Here is a 27713-nt window from a genome sequence, read left to right as displayed (position 1 = left end):
AGACAGTTTTCCACTCATACAGCAAAAAGGTCCATTCAAAGGCACGTTACACACCTCTGCTGTGAATCCTTTCTATAAACCGTGCGTTCCTTTTCCTGATGTGGTCAGAAAAGGTGATTCAGCGTGTAACAAGTTCATACCTTAAGTAATGGGTATGCAGCCACAGAGGAACAGATTCAAGAAAAAGGACCATTTCCTCACTCAGGTGCTCTAGTGTTTCAACACTTGCACAGATCAGAGCGGTCCATTTAACGACTCAGTACTAAAAAAGCCTCCACTACCTTAAAAAGGCAAGGTTCCAGTTATTTGTAAGAACTTAACCCATCATTCATCAAAATCTTACACGACATTCAACAGAGCTTCTAGGCCTCATGTGACAATTCCTCCACGGTTGATGTATTATCAAAAAAGCCAAATACTAAAAATCTCCAGGACCATCACAAAGAAACTGGTATCTGGCCTGTACTCACTAGATTTCATGGCATTCGGGGCGTTGGAAGGTGCATTCCCCCAGCCTGTAGTCGATGCTCCTGTATCATCTACTTCACCCCACCCGGGACTGGTTTCATTTGGCTCACCCCAGGCGGACGTACCATTATCTGGAGCAGGTGGAGTGCTTTTGCTCCAGACTGCGTAAAGGAGAAAGAGTTTTCATTACAGACCGTTTAGACAATCAACTATTTACTGCAGTGCAGCACCACGTCATCAATCTACTGCTTTATTCCTTTTGTTGAGGACTTTAGGGTCTCAATAGTGAGGGTGAAACAGAACTGACAACTGTTCCCATCAAACAGTGGGCTCTGACCTCTAGGGATGAAAAGAGAGAACGTGCTGACCTCTTCTCAGATTAAACACGAACTCACATCTAGGGCTATTCAAACTGGTGACCTTGTAACTAACTAAAAGCACCAGACTATGGCAGGGAGGGTGGAAGTAGATGATCTTTAAGGTCCCTTCCAACCCAAACCATTCTATGATTTGGGGGTTTCATATAGTGGAGAAAGAGTAAGCACGTATCTGAAACACTTACCAAAATGAAACAGTATTCCTTAAAGCACGTCCAAATCAGAGAAAGGATTATCTAACAGTAACACCATGAATTATTTCCATGCTATTTAAATTTGTGGGTTTTTGTCCTTATTTCAAAGAACAAAGTATTTTGCTAAGTATTCTTTATCAAACAGCAGAGCCAAATTGAGCTAAGCAACTAAATCACAGGCTCACCCAATTGCAAGTTATATAACTGTATCAAAGCACAAAATTTTGACTGAGTATGGGATTTTTCCCTATTTCTGTAGTAATTAAATAAAGGCTTTGTGAGAATTCAGCCTGTCTAAGAATATTTGTCAGCTAACAGATTTTCTTTTCCTGGGAAGCTGACCAATATTCAGATCAGAGTTACTGAGGCAGACGCAGCAGAGGACTAACTGATTCAAATTAAAGACACTTTAAATACAGAATCAAATATTCATTTTTTCTTCTTATGAAATAAAAACTGTTACTGGAGGCTACGTGTGCATAAAGCTGATGCTCACATATAGGAGTTTGCTAAGAAAGGAACAAACCTGATGCTTGTGATTTGCCAGTCATTGGAGTAGGCAGGCTCTGTTCCCGTGGGGCCTGTCCTCCTTGCGAGTTCTTGTCCCACAGGTTCACATTCTTGTAGTTGTAACTGCTAGGATCTCCCCACGCCGAAGTGCCATCATCAATATCCATTTTCCGACTGATTGACTGTGGGGAAGGTTCTTCCCAGCCACTAGGCTCCTCATCTTTGGGGGCAGCTGGTTGCGGTCCGCTGTTCCAGTTTGGGTTTGGAGGTCGCCCATTACTTGGAGTTTGTGGTGATGGACCCCAGGAACCAGAAGTCTCCTGCTGTTGCTGCTGGTGCTGCTGCTGCTGCTTGTTCCAGGAGTTGGGCTGTCGACCCGTCTCGTTCCACGTTGAATTTCTTTTACAATCATCCCATCCACCCTTTGAAGCAGAGCCTGTATTTGCACCGTTACCCCAAGTTCCAATCTCATTTTGCCCACCTTCACCCCAACCAGACACTGGCTTGTTTCCTGCACTTTCCCAGTTGCTGTTTTTTGTTTGGTCAACTTCCTCTCCCCAACCGTTCTTTCCAGAAGACCATCCTTGATTAGGTTGCCGTCCACCCCACCCCTGATCCTTACTCGAGCTTTCATTCCAAGAAGACGACGATTTTTCTTCCGGTCTTCCCCCTCCCCAATTAGAAGAATTGGGGTTCTTATAGTCATTCCATCCTCCAGTATTTTTGGGATCCTTCCACTCTGTTGGGGTCGAGAGCTCACCCCATCCAGACTTGATTTGATTGCTTTGGCTGGGTACATCGCCCCAGCCCCCTGAGTTCTTTGTCTGTGTGGCAGAGCTCTCCCACCCCTCAGTTCCTTTATCAGACTTCCCCTCGGGCCGTGGCATCTCTTCAATATCCCACACGGTGTCTTGCTTAATTTGAGTTTGGCCCCAGCCAGTGTTTGAAAGCACTCGGGGGTCCAAATCAGTCCTGCTCAGCAAAGTCTGCAAGACTGCCTGGCAATCGGGATGTGTAGGCCTATATGATCGGCGTCCAGAATTGTGACTGTCACTGCTTCCTGCTTTGTGGTTGCTTCCAGTGCTTTGACCTCCAACCTCACTTCCCGCAGAGCTGGAAGATCTTCCCCAACAGGGAGCCTGGGAATTGCCTTGGTTTTCAGGAAGAGGGTGGCCTTTTTGATTGTCCCATGCTCCAGTGCTAGAATTTGGTTGGTTTGGACCACTCCATTCTCCAATCTTCAGTTCATCAGACCCAGACAGCTGTTTCCATTCTCCCTGAGAGACCCCAGATGTTAATTTGTTCCCTTCACCCCATTTGCTTTCATTTGCATGCTGAGGGCCAAAGTTCCAAGACCCACCACCCGTAGACCGGTTATTGTTATCCCAAGAATCACTTCTTGACCCATTAGGTTTTTGAACAGAAGCTCCTTTCCAGGAGTCCTCCCTATCCTTTCCATTGTTCCCATGGTTTCCAGAATTGCTCTGTCCAGAGACTGTGTCAGTTCCAGAAGACCCCCTAGCTGTACCCCAAGATCCAACACTCCCAGTCTTTCTTTCTCCAGTGCTTTGTGAAGGGGTGTCAGTGCTCCTGGAAGGGTTCCCCAAGCCCATTTCAAAGGGCATTCCCTTATTCTCCATAGGGTTTGGTGAACTTAAGTTCAAGGAGTTAGTGTTTCCATTTTTTGGTCCATCAGTGTTATGAATTTGAGCCTGTTCTCTGCCAGAGACAAAGTTAACACCCGCATTTTCCATCTTTGACTGCTGTTCCCTAGAGGTCTGACCTACTGTGCTAATCTGTGCATTGGAGCTACCACTATCAGATTCCAAAGTCCCTTTCCTAGAACTGCCCTCCTGAACCAGTGCCGGCCAAGCAGATGGGTTGCTATTTGGGTTAAAGTTGCTGAAGCCAGAACCAGGACCAATTCTATCTTGTCCAGTCAAGTTCCTCCAATTACTTAGTCCATTGTTACTCTCGGCAGCAGGGTTGGAAGATTGAACAGATTTAGCCTTGGGATCAGATTTCCAGGCCCCAAGATTACATTCGTTTCCAGCGCTTCCAGACTGGCACTGGCTTCCTTTTCCTTTGTTACTAGTGGTGCTTCCTGGCAGAGCGTTCTTCTCCAAGCCAGGGTTCGAGGCACTGTTGTTATCGGTGGTGTTTTCGGAAGAAGACTCAGCATCTTTGCTGGCAATACAAGGCCACTCTTCCATGTCAGACCCGTCTACAATCACCTTGTCCCAGATGTGAGTTGGGTTGGCGTTGGTGCCGCTGTTGGAGGAGGCTCCAGGACCCCAAGTGGAATTTGCATAATTTGAAGCAGCAGCACCTCCAATTGTTGAATCTAAAAAGAAGAAAAACAAACAAACAAAAAAGACCCGAGAAAGTCATTAATACTCAATGCTATCTATCTACAAGCACCAAACATCACTTTTTTGACACCATCGATTATCATTTCCACTAATAAGTTAATACTTCCCTCAGACATTTCTAACAAAGGTGCTTTGGAAGAACAGGAGGCTGAGAAAAATCATTAAAAATAACGATAAAAAACTTATTTCAAGAAAACTCCCCATGAGCAGTTTGTGGGCATCTGAATGCACTGTGGGGATAACCTACTTAATGAATCTACAAGGCCATTACTGACACAGGTTGTAGACTTTTCAAAAACATGTTTAAAATCATACTATAAGTAGAAGAAGAATAAGTATATATATGTACACATATATATGCCTGCATAGTTGTGCAGTTGAGTAGCAGACCGACAGCTACATTACTGATTCAACAAAGCAACTACGATTTATGACTTGAAAAGATAAAAGACTGAAGACTAAAAGCATCCAATGAATGTATAAAGCTGAAGAAGTCTATCCGTTAGCTTCAGATGCATCTTTCTGAAGTTGATTTTGCTACCAGGAATGTCTTCACACCTTTATGAAACAAATAATTTTACTTCCCAAAGCGAAAACGCAAAGAGTAACCAGCAGAGTCCAAAGCTACACAAATTGCAATTTCTGTGTAGTAGCACGTAAGCTGTATTCAGCATCTAATTACCCAACGTTTGTGTCACTGCTGTATTCACCCCAGAAACTTCAGTTCATGGTTTTGTAAGAAATTAAACCAAGTTCTCTACCACCAAATGGAGGCTAATAAGAGATCTAACTTTTTTCCTCTAACCTGCTCTATCTACTTCAAATTCTCCAAGTTTCACCTCTTATTTGTGTCAGGCAAGCCCTTTAACATAGTCAACTGTATTCACTAACTCAAGAGAAAACTGCCCACTTTTTGATGGGTTATCTTTTGCTGACGTAGCAGATTGTACAGGGAAACCTGCAAGTCCAAGGAGCCTTGGAGTCACTGTAAAAAGTGGCAGGAGAAATAACTAAGAGTAGGGCCTCTTTCTTCCATCCATGGTGAACTATTAATATACCCTATGTAGTCTGAATATGCATTGACAAGGTATTTGTGTAGTTTTGAAGCAGATAAATTAACACAGTCCCATGACAGATGACGGCTCTATCAGTGCTGGCAGCATGAAGTTTGCATGCGTACAGATAATTCTCACCATTAGTGAGTCAGGCAAGATCACACCCCACCCCACTGCCAATCTACAGAATTCCCCCAGCTACAGAATTATTTCTGGGCCTCTATATAATGCAAGTTCATTACTACTTCCATGTTGTTCTCTCTACATAGCTCTACTTCTTTTTCTACACGTCCGTAATCCTGAAGTCTTGAGTAGACTGCTCTTGCCACAACTTCTCTGCGATGAAGACTGAACACTTTCCCTTCAACAAATTCATACCGAATCCTAATTAAGCCATAATGACATTCAAAAAACGAGAAAAGTGGATTTTTTTTAAGTATGTATGTATTCAAAAGTGAAGACAACTTCTGATTATTATTAGTTCTAATAGAAGATGAATGGATCAGCTTTCAGTGCCCATCTCAGGCTTTTGGTTCCTTAGCTAAACCAACAAACTTCCTTGGAATGACTTCCAGATCCCTTTTCAGCGAGGGCCAGCAAAGACCCACATTTTACAGCAAGGCTAGAATCTTCCTGTAAGCTTTGAATACTGGCAAACAGAAGAAGTTTTTCTTAATCCACTAAACTTCAACCATGAAGATCTAAAAGACCACATAGTTCCCATGCACATTCTGTTCCTTCTGTTATATTTTCATCTGTAGTGCAAACTTATCAAGGAAGTATGATTCTACAGATCTATCTGGCTATCCACATGCACACCTTATTTATTTTTTTCTATTTAAAAACTTTCTGATCACAGGAATTGCTTAAGAAGAACAGACAAAGACAAGTTCAAAAGACTGCAAGGTTGCTATGTTTTGAACTTCCCAATGATTCAGTGAATGAAAGATAAAAATGCAGAGCAACCTATAGCAAGATCTTTATGTAACTGACTTGAACCAAGCATTTCATGTTTCATTTTTTCAAAGACATTCTAATAGCATTATGATCGGGGTGTTTCCTAACATAGTGTACTAGGACACAATTTAATGGACTGTTTTATAAAGTCAGCCTCCCCTTACTAACTTGACAGTGGCGACAAAGCCTTAGCAGTTTACAGTTTTGTCCTCATATAAGAGGGTTGGTAAGGGCTCTTGTTTCTTAAACAAACTTCCTTAATAACGAACACGCTGAAGATAAACAAGTTTCTCATCTGACTACAGAGAAAAAAGTTACTAGCAAATGACTATTTTTAAGGATGGAAACGTGGAACTGAAATAAGCGAGAATATTGAAATGGAGTCCTGAAATGAAAATGCAGTTTTGCTATGAGACATTCAATGATTCCTGGAGGGTACTACAGCTATTGAAAGAAGACTTTCACCAACAGCATATAAGCTTTGCTTTCCAAAATTGTCTTGCGCGTCCTGAATATCGCTGGTTGTGGTAAAAACGATATACAACCCTCCTCCACCCGGCACTGCTACAAGACAGTAGTGAATGTGGCATCATGTGTCAGGGTTCTAGCATTTTGCCATCTTACAGAAGAATTACTCTGGTAGAAAAAGATCCATGTAAAGGACTGTGTCCTGACTTTTTTGTTTGTTTTATTTTGCATGGAAGCTGGACTACCACAAGGGCAGTAAAATACTAATTTCCAAAAAACAGACCACTTATTGGCAATGGAGAATCTTGCCAACACCATCTACAGATACCTGGTTAAAGTTATAATGAGAAAGATTGGGAAATTGGGTAAAATACATTATTTTCCCCCTTTGGAAACTTTTTTTTTTTCTCCTTACGTGGGATGAGTTAATCACAATATCGCTGCACATGTGCCTGACTTGTAAATAGCCAGGATCTCAGATGGAATTAATGTCAGGAGAGGCACAGCAGCACTGTACCTCCATAAGCAGTTTCATGAAGTACTTGAAGAGTAATTGCCCCAGCCCTCCTCTTATCCAGCTGCTCATTTCTACTCCTCTGCCAGACCTACACTCATGTGCTATCACCTGTGTTGCTATTGACAGTCAGTGAGCTGAACTGGGAAATCATCCAGACCGAAATGAGCTTTAAAAAACAATTAGAGTTAATTTTAACCCGAGTCAGCTCCCCAGCCCAGTTAATTGTGTTATGGTGCAGAATTGTGTTTGGATGGGGCGAGTCAAGTCTGAAGGGCACACATCTTACCTTTCTTGGCAGCACTCCAGACTTATATCAGATTGAAGGAACTAACCATTGGCATAAAAAGTTGCCCCAATCAATAAAATACAACCATGTAACATCTCAGCAGTTAATGCAGCATTGAACTGAATGAAAAAATACGAGAATTCATACAACTTGAGCTCAGACTCTAAAACAAGTAACAGGTGAACTTATACTAATTACAGGCATGTCTAAAATGTTTCAAATTGGTCCTCCTGTAATACATTCAAAATAAAAATGCTGTTTATGAAAAAATTTGAAACCTTCCAAAATGCTTCACTAAATCTCCTTTGTCCGTTCACTAGAATTACCGTGAAGATACACTAATGCTAACACTACGCTAGGATTTTATACATAAAGTCTAAAGACTCGAGGGTTTTCTTTTGTCCCCCATGCATCTTTCAGGTGTTTTTGCAATCAAAATCAGCCATTTCCAAGTGATGCATTTTTAAAGTGATTAGCTGTTGCAGTTTGAAACTCATCCCCCATTATTAAATAGGGATCAAAGACAAGACACAATCTGTCAAATAGGGATTCACTACAAAGGAGGCCAAATGCTGAAAAGGCAAAAGCTAAATTACTCATTTTCCTAGAAACCTTTTTAATAAACACAGCCATCCCACCCAGCTTACTTGACTCTGGCCTTTCAAATCACCTCTGAGTTCATTTTCTTCTGAACCACAGAGAACTATAAAGTTTATGCTCTCCAAGATTAAAAAAACACCCCATTGCTCTGGCAGGGCTTTCAGTAGGAAACTCAAACATAAAGGTAGCGTTTTTCCTTCTTTTGACTTTTTCTTAAAACCTTATTGTTAGAACTCAAGTTTTTCTTGAATTCTCAGATTAACGTTCTAGAAAGCAGATGTCGTGAGTGGAACCGTTTGTTCTAGTGTCGTAACTTAAGAAAATATTACCATTACTGCCAGTCTCCAACCTCCTAAAAAAATTCAGGAGCAGTCATGATTTTCTCATGCTTATAAAACAATTAATCTTAAAATCAATGTATTTGCTGGAACTCGAAGTGAACAGAAAAGAAAAACAAGACAGTTTTGTTTTTTTTTTTGAGATTATTTAGGATGTGTTTTAAGGAAAACTATTGTAATAAGTCTTATCTAAGGAGAAAAACAAGATTAGTAAAAGATTTCAGGAGCAAAAGGAACACCTTGTGACTTCATCCAGATGAAAATCGAAAGACACCTGTCATTTGCAGACGTGGTGCCTATACAAGCTTACTATAAAACTCTGATGTTTGTTTTACTAGATCATAACAAGAAGTGACAGTACTGGAAATTCATGGCACCAGAGGAACTTGTTAAGAACTGAGCTGTTAAGAACTACTCAATGATGGCCACGAAATGCTACCTACTTATCCCTATGTTGTGTTTACCTTGCTGTGATACAAAAAGCATTACGGCATCAGATTCAACCCACCCAAAACACAGACGTTTTTCTAAGATTAACCAACTTTCTTGCTCCACCTAGCAGTAAAAATTGCACCCCCTGCTGCAAACATCAAAAGTGGATGTACTAAAACAGCAGAAGTAAGCTTTCCAAAAGTCACTCCAGGAGTTTTATTGTATGATAACATGCTTGTGCACAACTTCAGTGATACCTTTTCTTAGGCGTGTGCGTGCATACACACGCATTTAACATCCCTCTCGCTACTCACCTGTTGCAGTCCCACTGTCGCTCTGCAGCAGTGCTCCTGTCACTGGTTGTGCGTTGTTTGGGTTTGCTCCTGGTGCTGTTGGGGGGGGAGGCCCTGCTCCACCCCCAAGGAGCATGCAGGATGGCGGAGGGGGCTGCCCACGTTTCAGTAACACTTTGTGGTCCTGCTGGCAACGGAATCGCGGCGGCACCTCCCGAGGCATGTAGCGGGCGGCGCTTGGCGGTTGTCCGTTCGGCACTGCCACCCTTTTGGCATTGTTGCCACCATTGACTGGTGGCGATGGAGAGTTGCCAATTGGGCTGGCAGCCACTGGTTGGCTTAAACTTGGTTTCGTCACTTCGGGCACTGAAAAAACAGGAAGAATGAAAATCCGAAATTTTTCCACTTAGACCTGTCTTAGCTACAAGAACTCGCTGCAACTCTTTCCATTTATATGGTCATTCTTCTCTGAAATACTACACAACTTCAACCTTATAAAAGACCTACTTAACTGAACCCCAGGACGAAACTCTGCCCTCAGCAAGCATTTCACTCCAAGCCTCAAATTTCTTGAAAAAAGTAACGCTGGCAAAGGATATCACCCTGGGCAAAAAGTTTTAAGACACAGTCAAACACAGCCTTTTTACCTTCTCCTCTGTTCCCCACCTTCCACTGCTTTTTGGATTCTTACGCATCACCCTAATGCGAGACCTAAAAATAGATCCTAAGTCTCACTTGTTTACTAGGCTATGTGGCCATTGCCAAAACAGAGAGCAAAAAATCCTCCTCTTCAATTCAGAATTAAGAAATCTGAGCTCCCTATACAGCTCTGACTGTTAGCCAAAAGGCAGTCCTACCTACAGCATTCGTATGGGGCTGGCCTGCAGTTTACCAACTGGTCACCACGTGGCCCCCTAAGTAAGGGGGAGCTGCTGCTGAGAGCTATTATGTGTTGGGGGGAGCACAAAAAGACACACAAATCCTTGCAGAACTAATGGCTTCACAAAATTTGTTTAAGAGACTCTAGAAATCAAGGGCTTGTGATCCCTTATTCACACACTCCGTGTGCTTTCTGAAAAAGAGCAAAAGAAATTCAGGCATTATCCTATCCAGGCACCTAGAAGTTGGAGTAACTCACTGAGAGAGCAGACCCCAAAGCAAGGAAAATTTAATCCATCTGCTCTAGTCTCTGTTGAAGGCTAACACAAGGAAGTCATGTCCAACAGCCCCTCCCCGCCAAAGTGCACATAATCAGTAGAGCTTTTCCTCTTACAAAGGGGGGAGCAAAGCAAGGGGATCTATCTCTCTGACAGGTGAATGCATTATCCCACGTTTTATTTTGATGAGGGTTTTCTGACTTCTCCATGTAAGCTCCATTGTCCATACGCCAGAAAAAGGTATTGCCAGCTATAAAATCGTTACAATCCCAGTTCTCCTCCATCATTTCTTTTTAATGGCAATTTCTTCATGTGGTTTTTAGAAAACTGACACACACATCACAATTAAATGTATTTTTAGATCAGCTAAATAAATTACACATCCAAGATGTTCACTCATCAGTTCTGCCTCATCTTCTGGACTTTTAGGTGCTTAAACTTCAATCTCTCTTCACTAAGTTTCCAGAAACAAGTCATTTTCACTCATTTTGGTATGTCACCATAGGCAGTACTTTCCCTGTCTTTGAGTCCATTTGTATGGTTAGTTTCAGTTTTCACTTGCTCATCTAAAACCTTTGTAAAATTGAAAGTTAGACTAAATATTTCAGCTCATTTATTTTATCTACAACCATCATTTCCACTTCTAGTATTCTGACGCTGACAAATGGATAGTTTTAGATTCTCCATATTAATCCTCTCAGCTTTTATTTCTTCTGAGTACTCACTTTGAGTACTTCATCTCGAATCATAACTCCTTTTTCTAACAGCTTTAATCAAAACTGAATCTTGGCTCAAGTCAATAAAAACACTCGTTAGGATTGACGAACGGCTCTTACCTTTGGTTTTTTGATCTGTGACCTGCAAAGTAAGAGCAACAATGTAAATAGAGTTTTAAGAACCTCAAAACAAACATTAAGCAGGCTGCAGTAAACCCTGAATTTATTAGCCCAAGATCAAAATTTGTTCAAAGAAAATAATCAGCTCACGAACTGCAAGTCTCAAAAGTATTCCCAAACTTATACACAAGTTTTCAAGAACACTACAGTTCCTGTAATATCGTTGCCTGATGCAGAATTCTCTGGCAGAAACCGTAATTACTTTGCTCTTGATGATTTTTAGTACATGCCCCTCATCCCAAACACGAACTTCTGAAGCACAAATAAACAAGTGCTACGCCACTACAGTTCTTCCAGATTTCGGAGATGAAGTATTACAGCTGAAGTGTAATAAAAGCTGCCCTTGATGAGAACATCCCTACAGCAGACTGTTGGGGCTGGCAACAGAAGTCCCACGGGTTTTCCACATGTGAGAGTACCAATCTGGCTCTGTCGTCTTCCCCTTTCGCTCTACCCATTACATCTCTTCCAAGGAGAAGTAGTCCTAAAAATTACTGGTCTCGCTGCCACAAGGACGGGATGTACCAGCGCTACCTATAAAGAAACAGGCTTCAAAATCTCTCGAGTGATTACTGAAGTGAGCCATCAGGCTGGCCAACGAACTCCGTGTGTGGTTTTGCTGTACTTCTACATTCTTTCAGCGTAGCAGGTTTCAAGCCACAGCAGGAACAAACATATCACTGGTATATTCGCTGGAATCATGGGCATTGTAGCATGTTTTGAACCTGTCGATCATGAGCTCCACTACACAATAAAGAAAACCCCTAAAGATCATCATGTGTCAGGCTCTATGACACCTATTCTGAAAAAGAAATTGCTGACCTAGTCCATAATTCTGGAAAGCACACAGGGACGGTATAGAATAATGAAAGCACAAGTAAAAAGCAGTTTATTGTTTAAGCCAACCAAGCCAGAACTCTTTTGTATGGTAAAGAATAAAAAGACAAAACTGCCCTGAATTGCTGTGGCATCACTTACTTTGCAAAGATGAACGCTGCGATATGCAAAGTGGAATATTCACTGTAATAAAAAAAAATCTCAAGCATCGTAGCTTCACAGATTTAGGTAATCCAACTCTCCTAAGAGACCAAAAATGCATCTGTGCAACGCCAGACGTCAGTTTTCACTTCACTTTTGAAACATCCCGTGTGTGTAAAATTACATCTACTTCTGTAACAGTTAAAATTCGGTTAAGCACTTCAGTGACTCTGATGATTTACTACTAAAAAAATTCATGAAACCGATCTTGTAAAGCTGCTAGGTTTACTACAGTTAGCAGTAAACATGTTCAGTAAATAACTTGCCTGCTTGGAAGAACACCATTTTAACAAATGTTTAAAGAATTCTGAATTATAACCACAGTTTGTGTTTTGGGAAAAAAATCACTTTTGCCTGTGCTGAATCTGTACTTGTTAAAAGGATCTGGTTTTGTGATTTTTTTCGGGTCTAGAATAGAAAAGCTGAGAAAAAGTGACAGCATGTCTCAGACTTAGAGCCGTCATCTCTCTGTGGGAAACCTGTAAGCACTGGCAGGGCAGGGCCAATCTCAGCCTTCTGACAAGCTACCAAACAGCCCCTGGGACACAAACCACAGGAATTCAGTCTATGAATTTGCTTGCATAATCTTGGGTGATTTTTTTTTTTTCACTGTTTTATTTTGTAAGCTGCAGAAGATCCAGAGAGAAACCGTTGTTTCATGTTATACAAACCTTGAAAAAAAAGCTACCCCCTAAATCACTGCTGCTTATTTGGTGACCACCACCACACAGTTCCTGAGAACAGACACGCACGTTTGTGTTCTGCCCGTATTCTGTCTTTAAGGAGTACTTCAAGCAGCACTCTTTAACGTTTGTTCTCTAGGAGATTAATTTATTTACAGTGTTTACCTTTCCTAAGATTTTGGCAAAAATATCATAACACTCAGTTATACCAAATAACTTGGTAGGTGAGGGACCACACAGGAAAACTGGCAGATCTTTGTATTCAAAGCGCTGATTCCTCAGCAAACACAGTGGTTATCAACGTGATCTGCGCAACCTTTCCAAGTTTTTGTTGTGTTACTGAATATCAGCATCTAATCCTCAAATCACCAGCCTCCAGTTACAAGCCTCTGCACCTCCTGGTTCCTACACATCCTCTGCTGAAAATACAACATCTATTTTGGTTTTGAATGTGTAAGCAGCAATACTGAAGCAAAAAAAGACCAGGCACTGAAGAAAGCTTATTCTGTAGCTACCGATCTTCTGCAGCATTACTGGGGATGTATCAACACGGCCTTGGGATGAAGGCAACAGAAATAACACTGGGTTTACCCGCACCTGTTTTAAAGCCATGCATTCAAATAGGTGAAGAATCTGATTTTAAGAAAGCTCCCGGATAAACCAAAAATTAACTGGCACGGCACAATCAATGGTGGCTGTTCACAACACAAAGCTACAGCATCTAATGCAACATGAGTAACACCCAACCTGTGGTGGGATCTGTTGTACTAAAGTAACTGAAAAACTGGGACTAGTGAAAGTCAAACATTTTGCTTTCAATTTCACATTACTGTCGAGGTTGGAAGGCACAGCCTCTCGAGCTCTCAGACTTCATGGTGGTTCTCCTCCCTCATCGCCCTCAAAGCAATTTAACAAAACCAGACTGCTCAGGGCCGTGTCCGACTTGTTTCTGAGCATCTCCAAAGAGAGAGGCACCACAACTTCTCTGGGAAACCTGTTCCAGCGATTGACCATTCACGCACGCTCACAAAGAAGTCTTTCTATGATTAAGTGGAATTTCTTGCATTTCAGTTTGTGCTCACCCACTGCCTCGAGCCCTGTCACTGGGCACTGAGAAGAGCCTGGATCCATCTTATTTAAACCCTCTCACCCACCAGGCATTTATAGACCCCCTGAGCCTCTTCTTCTCCAGGCTGAGCAGTCCCAGCTCTCAGACCCCCTCCATCTGTACTCCAGTCCCTTCATCACCCCTCAGGGGCCCCTTTTGCTGGACCCACTCCAGGATCCTACATCTGTCTTGTACTGGGATGCCCAGAACCAGACAGGGAGGATTTTACCAGTAAAAAGCATGGATAAAGCTGCAAGAGACTCAAGTTCACACTTCAGGTTAACTCCCAGAACAATTTACTACATTTTCAGCAGAACAGAGCACTTCTAAATAAACCAAGTGTTCAAACTCATTTGCTGAGCACATTTTTCAGCGACTCAATTCTCTACTGCTCAGACTCAAACTGATGCACTTAACATAAGGGTTACTAGCCACGGAAAATAGAAAACCTAAATGATACTTAGCAAAAATAAAGGCAACTTCAGTAGGGAACATTTCATATAACCTTCGTAAAGGACTTGCAGTGTTCCCGTACCCAAACACCTTGAAGCAGCAGGAGCTGCAGAGATCAAGGGAGCTCATATTCAGGAACATGAATTTAATACTTCATTTCACAAAACTAATTACTCTTTCTTCACCTGAACACTCAGAAGAAGAAATATCAAAGTTTACTAAAACTGAAGTTCAAGAAAAATAATGTAAAAAAATCTTTAATAACATATCACTATACTTTAGATGAAGAGTTTTTAAGCTCAAATACAAACAATCTAACATCTTACCAACCCCAGTACGATTTATGTTCCTGCTGGAAAGAAGAATTCAAATATCAAAACCTACCTTCTGAGCAGATTCCTTCTTTTTCTTATCCTCTTTCTTCCTTTTCTTGTCTTCCATTAACTGTTCTTCCCTTTCTTGCTCCTTCTCTCTGCCAAAACATGAGAAAAAAACAGTAAGAGCACTGCCAAGTTCTGCAAGAGCCTCATGTAGTATCTCTCTCTTCCCCCCAAGAAAAGAAGTCAGGTTACTAGGTTCCCTTGATCATCATATTTCATTTGCATTGAGGGTTTCGGCCTAAGTGAGACCAGAAAAGCACCTTCTAGTTCATTGCGACCACAATCACACCACTTGCTGCATAAAGGAAATTTATTTGGATGAGGCCTCTTCTGTTAGTGCCCTCTGCAAGTTAACCACATGCCTGATATTAGAAAAGATCTTGAAGACAGTTGGGGCAAAGTATACTTTTAATTGGGTTGTGATATTATTTAATGAACAGTCTCATGAATCTTTTCATATGGTAAAAAAGGGAAGTTGTAATTTAAAATAAGATGGTTTGGTCTGATATGACATTTATCTTCACAAGGGGAAGAGATTATTCTATTGCCTGTAGCTATGCCACTTTTATAAGAGACTAGAAGTGTCATATCAAATCAAAACCATCATTTATTATACAAATAGCTAATTTAATTTCTAGCCTATTGTATCCACCCACAGATTCTTGTGACGAACCTTGTAATATAAACTACTTCCCAGGGAATCTATTTTTTCCACTAGAACAACCTTTCTAAAAAATAAAGGAAAAAAAATCAGCACAGCTGCTGTTGTTGTCAAGCTATCGCCTTGTTGCTACGTTTTGTATCAAACATAAAAGTGCCAGTAAATGGTTAATTTGCTGCACAGACGTTACTGGCTGCCCTGTTTCTATGGCAAAACACATTTCAGTTAATCAGTTCTCTTCACCTGCTAAAAAAGTAAATTTCAGATTAAGTTTTCACCTCGCTTGGAATAAATTCGTTTTTTTCAGGGAAAGATTAAGACGATTAATGTAAAAAGATGATCTGACAGATGAGGTGGAGGACCAGAGAAAAGCAATGTGTACTTTACAAATGGGGAACAACAAGCATAACCCATGATCTTTTATGACACAATCTTAATTTACATCAATGAAGATGGACCTGTGAAGTTTCAAGTGATCAACTTTAAATGCACAGAAGAATCTGTACCATACTGGGGGGCTAGTGGGGAAGAGGGAAGAGAAATTTCTATTTACTGTGGTGGCTATAACTGTTTTATAAACAAAATTGGAGCTTATGCTTGCACTAAGCTGTTAAAATTATGCACAAATCAAAGCTCTTTGTGACTACAACTTTGAAAGATTAGAGCCAAGCTGGCTTTGCTGTTGTTTCATTCAAAAATTTCCTTCCATTGCAAGTTACAGTATCTTAAGCAACATTTATGCTTGCATTTTCACCACATACTGCCAAGTTAGCGTGCAAAGAAACATTTAACATAACTAAGCACTTCAATTTAGACAAAAAATCCTTTTGAAATTTTATGGTTCCTGCTTGAGGACTTTGCAGAGCTCTCTTTGAGAAAAAAGGTTCTGTGAACAATCATAAAATGGATGGTTTCCTTAAGTCAGATTCTCCTTGGTGGATGGGGAATAGAAGGGGCATGGATGAGCCCTGAGCAGTACCAACCTCAGGCTGTCACCCTACCCAATCCATCCACAACGGCAGATCCCATCCTGATTTAACAGAACTGGGGACACGCTGCATGTGTTCTGCACCAGACTGAACGGTGTTTCATGCGCTCTGCCTAGTATTGCTTAAGCCAGGTCAGGTCTTGTTCTTCTGTTCTCTGTGAAATGTCAAAGCACACTTCCCAGCCCTACACTCTGGCAAGGAAAAACCCCACAGGTTTTTCAGTTTCACTAACAAGCACATGATGCAAAGCATCGGGGAGGTGAGCATACTTCATACGAGCGTGGCATTGAGACACAGTTTCCCAATTTTCTTTGAGCCACAGAGTTTAATTAATTTGAAAAAGCTCTCCAGTGACACCCTTATCTCTCAAAGTTACTATAACCTCAAATTATGTCTGCTTTTTTTTCTTTCTTTTTTTTTTTTCAGTCAAGAAGTGCGCACCTTTAGGGCTGGAGTGCCAGTTAAAACTTTACGATTTCTAAAAAGCTTTCTTACAGCAGGTAAAGGTTTAAGAGCTGTCTTAAAAGAGCTGCTGAAAAAGGGTAGGATCAAAAAACAAAATGAGTTCCAGTAACTGCCTGGCACACAGACAATCTTCACTTTAAAGCACCTACTTATTTTTCGAGCAGAACAGGGAATGGAAAAGAACGAGGAAAAGGTAATATTTGCCCTCAAAGCTGAAGTTATTTCTTAAAATGACACATAGCACTAATAAGAAAAGGAACCGAGGATAGAGGATCGTTGCCTGGAAGAAAACACCTGGTGATCGTCACCTGCTTTTGAGACAACAAGCTCAGAACAGGGAGGTGGCTGCTGCTGCAGCCGCCTTGCTTGGCAATGTACATGAACAAGGACTTGGGGTATGAGGGCTGCAGAGAAGCTTTATGACTACCTGTACTCCTTCTGCTGTTTAAGCAGAGATATATATCCATTATTGCACTGGGTACATCATCAACTACAATATAGTAATAGTCGACACTTGGTCATTTATGCTGGAAGTCAAGAATTCGTTGCACACAGCCAAGTTCTGTTGAGCCGGCAGATCTCTCTCAACTCCCGGGGTGTATGTTCATGACCATTAAGTTATTGACAAAACATAAACAAAAGCTCACAAGCAAGTACGAAGGATGAAGTTGTACTCTCCAAATGCCAGAAAAGGATTGACAATATGGACAAGTCAACGATGTAACCTGCATGCTGAAAGTTTACCAAATTAGCGGGGAAATAGCTCGTTGTCATTTTGGTTATCACACTTGACTTCTTCCCACTTTTGCTCTTTGATGCACTTTTATAACTATATAGTTTCCCTCTTGAGTCATACGTAAGATCAGTCTTTCTTGCCTTGTTTTAAGGACCCCTTCTTAAAAATAACATTTTTTTGGCAATGGGTTAAACACAAACTTGTGAGACCAAAATTGTCTGGAGGGGGGGAAAAAAGCACATTGCAATGCTAAGCATTACAATAAATTTACCAAAAAAAACTTTCAAGTACCTCGTCCATTTATTGAAAAGACCACGTTGCTCATTAACCTTCCACCATCAGCTAAAAGGCAATTCTTCCTGGCCCGGTCAGAGAAACCGGGATCAATCATCAACCTTCCAGCAACCAGCTGCTTGTATTGACAGTATCAACCTGGGGAGAAAATCCACCAACTCTACACCAGTGACTTTAGAGTAATCCAATGGGGTGTGGTTCCGCTTTTTGTTACCAGCGCATAGTAGTGGGAACAAGGACACACCAAAACCCTGAAGAGGAAATTTGCTACTGAGCGATCAGCAGCCAGCTTTCTACTCCAGTCTTGTCCAAGGCAGCGTGTGTCGGTCCTAGTAAAGCACAATTAAGCAGTCGTTTTATTTCCCTCAAAATCTTAGAATCAACGTTGTTGATAATGTTTAAGAAGTGTATTACAGACTTCATTTCTGACTATTTCAAATGAGGCGCATTAGCACTTCAAATGATAAGCACCTCTAAGTTTTAATCCAACATTTTGTTTGAAAAACAACACGCAGCAGAGCGCCTATAATGCAGTACACTCAATGCATTAGTGCTCTTTGGCCAAGACGAGAATATTTTATTTCAGAGAAAATGAGTTTTTTTTTTTTAGCTAGTTAACATTAGAAGTAACAGAAAACAGTTGTAAAGTCCAAGTTCTTATAAAAACATACCCACTTCAGGAAGAAAAAAAAAGAGGCATTCAGAAAGCGTAGCCTCCCACAGAATTTATCATTTTTGGAGATTAATTTCCTGCAAAATCCCAGTATTCATTTTTCCAGAAAACTACTTCTAAAAGGATCCTTATCCCTGAAATGCACGGGCTTGAGGCATGGCGAAGAACCGAAGCTGTTCTTTAAGTCCCTGCTATCGCAAAGTGAAGCGCGAGACGAGGTGACGCACCGCGCTGCGCGCTATCTGCCGGCAGCACGCTTTGATAGGCGGAGATAACACGCCACGCGGAGCATTAGTCTACAAAAAAAAAAAAAAAAAAAAACCCTATGAAGTCACCCTCCAACTAAAACCGCACAAAAATGGAAGTAACATGGAAGAAATAAATTCCTTGAAACTCAGGAGCGGCACCCGAGTGTAGTCAGCTTGCAGTTCCTTCCACCGGGCTGCAGCGGAGAAGTGTTGCCCCGTGGGCCAAGATGCAGGCTACATACCAAAACCCCAAGCAATCTTCCCTCCTCCTGCCCCTACCCTTCACTTTCAGGATCATTAACCCTAACACAACACAGGAGTGGCATCAAACTTGTATGAAGCGCACCCTGTTCTCTGCATTGCAATAAGCATTGGATGATTCTGAAGTCTTCCTCCAAATTGGGAGCCAACTTCTCTGTGTTCTTTCAGAAGAGGGGATTATGGAACTACACTTGTAGGATCAACAGTGCTTTACCAGAACAAGCTTTTATCTGTACAGGGACAAGGTCACGTCAACAATTTAAATTTTGTCTGAAAACTTGAGCCATAAAGAGCCACATGGGCCAGCCTCGCTTTGAGGCAATATTTGTTTTATTAACTTGAACTGGCTCTTTATTACAGTCAGGCCTCTTGTGGTCCAAAATATCAGACCAGAAATATATTTATAAGCATTTTAGAAATAGAATGAAAGACTCAAAGTTGAGGAACCAAAACCAGGAATTAAATCTACTGGAAGGTGCCCAGCGCCGGTCTGGATTTGAAGCAAGCTCAAGGCAAAAGCTCCTCTCAAGCTATACAGACAGGAACCCTCTTAGAGAAAAGTAAGCTGCATTCACAGAGCGGTTTCTTCTCTGGAAGTCAGCTGATTGTATTGCAAACAATTTCAAGTCTCAAAAAGCGACTTGCCCCACTCATCAGCTTCCCCCTTTTCTTGTAAATTAATTATTTTAGCGCATTATCAGATTAATATCGGAAAGGAGCACGCATAAGCAGTAGGGAATCTTCTCCCTTCAAAGCAGCACGGTAAGTTGGTTGCAATTAAGTGAAACCACAGCCTCACTGTACATCACCTCTCCACAGAGCACCCTGTAAAACCCTGTACCTTGTATCAGCAGAAGGATCAGACGAAGTGCCTGCATTTCCTTCTGAACCTGACTCCCAAGTTGTACAAGTAGAGATGTTTCTTCTGAACCGTACTGCATTTAGCCTTTATTTCACACCCTGCACATGTAACCCTACTGTTGTCACTTGCGTGTGTGCAACTCTAAGCATAACAGGGTCTTTCGTGGTATGTTCCTATACCACAATTTATATAAGCATACATTAAAAAGCTTACTCTGATTGTAACAAGGGCCATAAGCTATGAAGAAAGCATACCACAAGTCCCAAATGAGTACACACAATTTCAGTTCTCAGTTTAAGGCTCAAGCCTGTCTTGCAGCAGCAAGTAACACTGGCTATCAACTGCTTAAGCTGGATGAAAGCTTTTAGATCATATCAAACTCAATTGCAGAGACTAAAAAATAAACAAAATAAAATGCACTGTACTGGGGTATGAAAAACTTTACAGTTTTAATTCTCCTTTCAGTTGACGTCATGCTTTAAGCTAAGGGTCCATCACTCCACCAGTGTGAGAAGAGCATGGTGTGCCCAAACACAGCGGTGTGCTCCAGCACGTTCTGACAGAGCACGAAGCAGAAGGAAGGTGTTGACAGCACGGGCTAAGTCCCAGAGCTCCTGGGACAGAGTCCTGACCGAGTTCCTAACAGTAAAACTGCTTCTGCTAGACCAGGCCATGTAAAGAGTTATGATCTTGCTGATCGAAAGGTTCAAAATGGGACTAATTCCATTTTATAAAACATGCTCAAATGCACGGCATGAGCCACCTTCCTCACTAAGCAGCATAAATCAGGCAGACGTAAGCCATGCACAAGTTGGCTGAGCAGGACGCAGCTCTTTAGGAACTCGGTCTTCAGGCTGAACAGAAGGAATGGAATGCAAAACTATTCTAGGACTAATGAATTCTGATGTGGATAAGGGGAAAAAAAAACACTGATCCCTCAAAATAGCACCCCTGAGTATAAAAACTTCCCAGACTGTAAAAAAAATAAACCCAGAGCATAAAAATTTCAAGGAAAAGAAGGAAAATCAGTTGTTTACCTGAAATGAGACTGAAGTTTGTAGCATCACTAAACAACTGCAATACTGTAGAGATCAACTGCGTAGTTTAGAACTGAGCAGTTTGCAATGGGGTAACTAAGCTCTGCTCTTTGAATTCAAAATAAAATCAAAGTATCAGGACCCAGCTATTTAGCATGACATTAAATTTTTCATATTTGTAACAATATATATAAACGCATACCTGCATGTAGTATAACATGTAAGGCAAAATATAACAAAAGCCACCCCCCAAAAGGATACGCTGAGGATTTGATACACACACGCAATAGACGCTTCACCGTATATTAACTGAAAAAAAACTTTTAAATAAAACATCTCTAAAACGCTCTGCAAAGCAGCGCCTTGCAAAGGCGGGGGTTGTTTGCCCCTCAAGAAGCTGGAGTAAGCTGCTTGCTTCCCCTCTCTGGCTGGAGTCCCAAACTGCGTCACTGCAAGAAGTTTGCTTACTTTAAATAGCGTATCTGGAACAACCGATAGGCCTTTATCTCTGCAAAACATCAGCAATGTGAAGTTGCTGGAGAAAATAACCAAATTTCCAACATCGGCGTGCCGACTTCACTTGAAGCATGTACTTCTAAAGCAGGACTCCCCGCGGAATGCTATTAGACTTGCTAATAGAGTAAGATTAATTACTTCTGGAGTATTACACGTATAGGCATAATGATTTACAGTAACAGAAAAGCAACAGCTCTGACCATGAAGGGCTGTTTGCTTTAAAGAACCGGACAGCGTAAGCCCTATGTAACAACTCCAAAGGCTCCTAAATGCGGAGGTGTGTTCTCAACACGTTCAGCAACTGTTTTTTGGGGGGTTCCATTTCAGTTTTCATAGTCTCCCGTTAACAAGAAAACCTTACATTGTGTAAAATGAGAACTGAAATCTTTTTTTAATATTCCGTATTTCTTGCTTGTGCTCTTTATAACATTACATGTTGCAGCTGTATCAACAACGTACACGAAGAAAATCTACTTTCAGGCAAGATCTGAAAGTTTACAAATGTTAGCTACTGTTGATAAAAACTCGGGTTTTAAGCACGCGGAGAGCTGCAGCCCAAGTCCTAGAATGTAAGAACCGAGCAAGTTTTCTCCCTTCAAATGCTTCAAAGCTCTTACGGATCAGTAATCATTATTTCATAACATGCACACACACGCGCACCAAAACCACAGAGAAAGTGTTTAGAGAGTTGTGAAATGTGATAAAAAAAAAAAATGCCTCAAAAAGGCAAAGCATGCAGTTAGAAACCCACCTATTATTACGAGCCCAATAATTTGTTATCGGATCGAAACACTCGTTCAGCAAGACACGGCTCTTATTCGGGACTTCAAGGATCAAAATGTGTAGAAAGCTCCATTATCTATCTACAACTGTTTACCAAGAAAGGCATCTTTGTGGTTTTATAACCCACAAAAATACATAGAGAAATGAATGCTGAACAACTGATATAGAACACTTAATGAGTAACAGCCACCACAATAAAACCTCAATGAAGAACCTGTGACTGCTCTCAGGAGGAGCTGAGCCCTCCTTCCATGTGCGTGGCTCTTTTTTTTCACTGCACCACGCAAAGCGAGCGTTTCACCTATCCCACTGCGCGTCCCAAAATACATCAAGAGTCCTACTTCCCCGCACAACATGGGGCTTGACATAAATGCAGGCGATCCGGGCAGCGTGCCAGATGTCAGTAAAAGGGCTGCTTATTAGTCTGCAAGTGCAGTGTACGCGAGTGTTTGCCAGTATTGCTTTGCATGAGAAGATTAAGAGCTGTAAACTTGAACCAGTTTTATAATCTCAAATGGCTCGCATGTCAGGAAAGAAAAAAAAAAAAAAGCTTTCATTTGAAAAGTGACAGATGGAAAATTACACCGAAGTTTTTCCCTAAACAGCGCTTCCCAGGTTTAGTTTTTATTCTTTAAAGCAGTTCCCCTCTAAGAGCCAAGCAGCCCTTCCTGTATTCGCACGGTACCCCTGCGGGTCTCACGGGGGTAATTCTGGCTGAAGGGCCCCGCGAGTTACCTGGGCTAACCGCACACGCCGCCGAGCCATCACCACGAGTTTGCTCAGGACCAAGCCATGCGCCGAGCAGCTCCAAGGACAGACGCTGCCGTCACCGTGGAGGGCCCGCTCCGGGTTTGGCCTCCACCCATCGCATCGCGCTTCCCTCCCCCAGTATCTAGCCCGAATTCCCTTTCTGCCGCTTGTGTTCGTTGCCTCTTATCAGTGCGCACCACCTCCAGGAACAGTTTGGCTCCCTGCACCCTCTCATTAGGTGGCTGACGACAGCAGGAACGCTACCTCCTTAGCTGGGTAAGGCCGAACAAGTCCAGTTCCCTCAGCCTTTCCTTATGCAAGACGTACCCCAGCCTACTAGCCGTCTTGGTGGCCCCTTAACATGCCAGCATCTTGCCTGTATGGTTACAAACTGTGATGAAGGGAAGCTGAGGAGCATTACTGCCACCTGAATAATGCATTTTTACATGTATGGATGAGAAGCGTTATCAAAAGCTGTTTACTGCTCATCTTCTGACAGCCGCTGGAAAACAACCGCTAACTCCTGACAATGGTGTAAACTCAGCTGTAACAAAAGCAGCTCTGTGCTTTCTTAGATTACAAACTTCGGTCTTAAATGTCAGGAACAGAACTACTCTTCAACACACACACAAAAAAAGCCCTAAGAAACTGAACTATTTACTGTTTGTGGTAACTATAACACAGCACTCACAACGATTATGGCATTTGTTTTAACATCAGAACATAGCATTTCAGAGAGAAAGCGTAATACTTTTTAATTAAATCAAACATTTTCTGCTACAGCGTCATTTGTGATTACAGCACCGGCCAGGTGGGCTCTAAGAATCCGGAGCACAGAACTTGTTCCTCCCCAGGGGCAGGGCTTCACATCTTTACTCGCTGAACTTCACGAGGTCCCTGTCCGCCCATTTCTCCAGCCTGCCCAAGTCCCTCTGGATGGCAGCTTGGCCCTTCGATGAGTAAGCTGCTCCCCCCAGTTTTGTGTCATCTGCAAATTCACTGAGAGCGCACCCCACCCCATCATCCAGATCTTTAACGAAGAGATTGAGCAGGACTGGACCCAGTATCCCTGGGGTACTCCCCTCATTACTGGCTTCCAACTCAGCTCTCCACCACTGCCCATCACTCTGTAGGGCCAGCCACTCAGCCAGTTTTCAATCCACCTCACTTCTCATCCAGTCCGTATTTGAAGGCTTCTCTATGACCTTATCACAGGCAACAGTGTCAAAGGCCTTTGCGTCCAGGACAACATCACTGCTCCTCCCTTCGTCCATCAGGCTGCTGATTTCACTACAGAAGCTTGCAAGGTTGATGAAGCATTACTTCCTTTGGTGAATCCATGCCAACATGCATGACCTCCTGATGATTTTCTTCTCCTCCATGTGCCTGGAAATGGTTTCCAGGATGAACTGTTCCATCAGCTTCCTGGGGACTGAGATGAGGTTGACCTGTCTATAGTTCCCCAGGTCTTCCTCTTGCAGTCAGGAGTGATGTTTGCTTTCCTCCTGTCCCCGGGTACTTCTCCCTCTTATTATGGTCAAGCAGAGATTATTGAGTGGCCTCACAATAACATCTGCCAAAACTCACGGGTACATCCCACCATGGCCAGAATAGCTTGCTCAGCAGATCCTTGCTCTCCAGAAGTCCAGGGTTGTGAGCTTGCTGCGTGCCCTCCTTGCTGCCCTCATGATCTTGAACTCCACCATTCCATGGTCACTGCAGCCAAGGCTGCCTTTAACCTCCCCTGTCGCTGGGAGAAGGCAGTTTAATCATCAATGCATTCCACGAACCTCCTGACATGCTTACACCTTCCTGTGTCATCCCTCCAACAGACACCAGGATGGCTGAACTTCCCTGGCAGGACCAGGGCTTGTGAACACGTGGCTGCTCCTACCTGTCTGTGACGGACCTCACCTGCTTGGTCTTCCTGATCAGGAGGCCTGTAACAGACCCCCGCTATAATGCCACCTGCCCTTGCCTTCTCTTTAATCCTAACCCATACACTCTCCGTTGGCTCACCCACCCCCAGGCAGAGCTCCGTGCACTCCAGCTGCTCATGGACATAGAGGGCAACAGCCCCTCCTCGCGTTCCAGCCTGTTGTTCCTAAGAGCCCGCATCCTACCGCTGCAATACACAGTCACGGGAGCCATCCCACCACATAGGATGTAAAACTCATATTTCTTGGACCGTAACAGACATTTTTATAGTTTCTCAGAAAATGTAAGGCCAGCCTGGTGCAGATCTAAACTGAGATAAAGGACAGAATTTTTTGGAAAGGGGGAAATAAAGAAAACATTAGATACTCCCAGCTTATTGCTTAAAAAAAAAAAAAAAAAAAAAAAAAAAAAGCTTTTGCTGCAGTTTAAAATACTGGAGATTTTCTTGACTTTTGTTATATGACACTTCAGGAGGGATTAAGAAAGTTCAAGCATAGCTACATGTGAAGAAGTTCCTATTTAGTGATAGTTAGTTTACTGAAAAACAGAAGCAAGCCCTATACAAGCAGCTTATTTTGAGTAGTCCACCTGCCTGAGGATGTTTTTAAGGGTACTCTCATGGTGTCAGAATTATAAAGGTCATTGTTTAAGAGATCTGATTGTTTGCTTTTACTCAGTTTCCAAAGAAACGCTCCAAATTTACTTGCTCCAAAAAAATGAAAATAATTTAATCAAGTTAAGTAACAGCTTGACAAGCACATCACATACCTCCAGTTCTGTGTAATACGATACTATTTTGCATATGCAGTGCTCCAGGGCACTACAGTAATGAAAATAGCATTTATCAAACTGTAAGTCATTATTTTAATTATACTACATCAAAATACTAAAGCAAGAATGTATTTAATTTTATCAGTGGGAAGTTAAGAACAAGGTTTTCTGCACAAGGTTATTATTCTTCTGTTGTAGGTCAAGCTGGAAGAACCAGCAAGTTGAAGTTGTTTGAACTTCTGATATTTAATAAAAAAACACACACAACTTGCTCAGATTTTTTTGGCGAAGGTATTTAAGGTTTATATTTTCTATTCCAATTGTTGCCCAAGGCAATATTTATTTTTAACAGGTAAGAAAACTCATTCATCCTCTTCCTGCAAATACTCAAGTTTACGAAGTTTCAGGGCTGCCATGATCTGTATCAGGAAATCTAAATCAAAGGCAGAAGGGAAAGTAAGTAACATATTTGGCATGCCTGGGTAACGCTGTGTAAGTCTTGTCAAATTACCATCTCTTCAAACCAATCAATCTGTGTCTGCTCAATGTATTCAGCTGGAGTTTGGAAATAAGTTATTGATATTCCCTAATTAGTAAGCACGACCATAAATTAAGACTTATAATTAGGGTTACATGAAGACACCCAAAACAGCCCCCTTCCCCAACTGCCTGACAACCACAAGCCGTTGTTCATCTTGGAGAGCCATGGTATTTCCTACTCCTCTCCATCCTTACACCACCAGAGCAGAGAGCTGAACTGGGACTACAGGTAAGCAAAAAGCCCCCAGAACTGGCTGAACAGCCAGGCTGCGATGCAGCAGGACAAAGACCCAGGTGCATTCATTCTGAATCCACAAGGATGCAAGTGCTGCTTTGTGCACGGGCATTCAGCTATGCCTTAAAGTTCACTTGGAAAGCACTCCAACAGAAGTTTTGAGGCCCTGTGTTTAAAACTGTATTTATGTGTTTTGTGCAATGAGTCAAATACAGATGTAGCATCTCGTATGAAAGAAAAATTAAACTGAAACCCTGTATTTGCATGCATGAAGCTTGGCAAGTAATTTCATCTGATGATACTGTGCCTTATAATTGGACAAATGGTTGGTTAGCTGGCGATATCTTAAACAGCTGTATACTTTTTCAAAAAGTTCAGAGGTATCTTGCAGTTTTACGACAATCTGTAATCATAACCTTCCTCTGTCAGATGGAGGAAAAAAACACCCAAGAGATTGATGTGTTTATTGTTTCGTAATAGCCAAATACTAGATGCCATAAGAGCTAATTATCAATCTTGGCAATCACAGAACTCAAATACAGGCTATATTCAGTCTGAAGTAAGAAGTCATTTACCAGCTCAATGCCATGGATTAGTGAGTTCTTAGAATGCAATAAAGATTATATATGCTTACTCCAGAGTGAACTTTCAGTTGAGCTCAGTGTATACAGACCTCATTCTCGTTCAGTTACAGGAAAAATTCAGCCCGGTCTGTAACTAGATGTAACATGCTCCAATTCAAGTTCTCATGCTGGCTCTCAAATCAGCTGTTGAACACACTACCTTCTCACCCCCTGCCACTTTTAATGATGCATTTCCTTACAAAATATCAATTATGTTTAGAGCTCAGGGAAGTTGTACACCACTTTTTTTTTCCCCCCCATTTAGAACTGATGTGGGGGAAGGATGACATTTAATACCACATGCTGCAACAACACAGAGCTTTCCCAGGCTACATTACAAAACAAGAGGCTGCATGACCTGCTCAAGGTTACAGCATGACTCCATTGCTCACTCCGAATTAAAAACTGGTATCCTCCTGACTCCTCCTGTATTTTCACTAATAAAATAACACCACTACTGAACACTTACACAGTTCCTTTCATCGCAGGATGTCAAAGGTCTTTATAAATATTAATTAAGCATTGCAGCAACACTAAGAAGTATGTAAAACTTAATTCTGCACATGAGTAAACCCAAGCAAAGAATAAATAACCTACATTCAAAGTCATAGGACAAGTCAGCAGTATGGATAATAAACAGCTCTTGCCATTAAGAAACACTCCATTAGAAACAGGGACACAATTAATACTCCAACTGTGATGTGAACAGTACAGGCCTTGGTAGAAAAGGGGAATTTTGGAAAGTATAT

At 41.9% G+C, this 27713-nt stretch overlaps 1 protein-coding gene and 1 long non-coding RNA gene across 34 annotated transcripts in view; one reads left to right on the top strand and one right to left on the bottom strand.

The window, feature by feature from the left end:
- Positions 1-27713, bottom strand: part of TNRC6B (trinucleotide repeat containing adaptor 6B) — a 140034-nt gene that overhangs the window by 41512 nt on the left and 70809 nt on the right. For 15 of the 33 annotated variants that reach the window (XM_084506871.1, XM_084506870.1, XM_084506865.1 and 12 more), the window contains 5 exons: positions 14587-14674; positions 10861-10882; positions 8889-9233; positions 1566-3893; positions 471-629 (listed from right to left, as the gene is read on the bottom strand). In XM_084506871.1, coding sequence (XP_084362997.1) covers positions 471-629; positions 1566-3893; positions 8889-9233; positions 10861-10882; positions 14587-14674 — 2942 coding nt within the window. Of the gene's footprint in view, positions 1-470; positions 630-1565; positions 3894-8888; positions 9234-10860; positions 10883-11898; positions 12091-14586; positions 14675-17724; positions 18057-18398; positions 18697-19750; positions 19887-21010; positions 21256-22075; positions 22652-22842; positions 23015-27713 lie in introns of those variants that run through there. The other 18 variants (XM_084506846.1, XM_084506857.1, XM_084506848.1 and 15 more) reach the window with 18 other exon arrangements.
- On the top strand, positions 25919-26610 carry LOC311430510. Its single transcript, XR_014688854.1, has 2 exons — positions 25919-26022; positions 26194-26610. It is a non-coding gene; the product is annotated as an uncharacterized lncRNA (long non-coding RNA).

Source organism: Aythya ferina, assembly GCF_964211825.1.
Source record: "Aythya ferina genome assembly, chromosome: 1".
Classification (NCBI taxonomy): Eukaryota; Metazoa; Chordata; class Aves; order Anseriformes; family Anatidae; genus Aythya; species Aythya ferina.
This window is presented reverse-complemented; position numbering and strand designations above follow the sequence as displayed.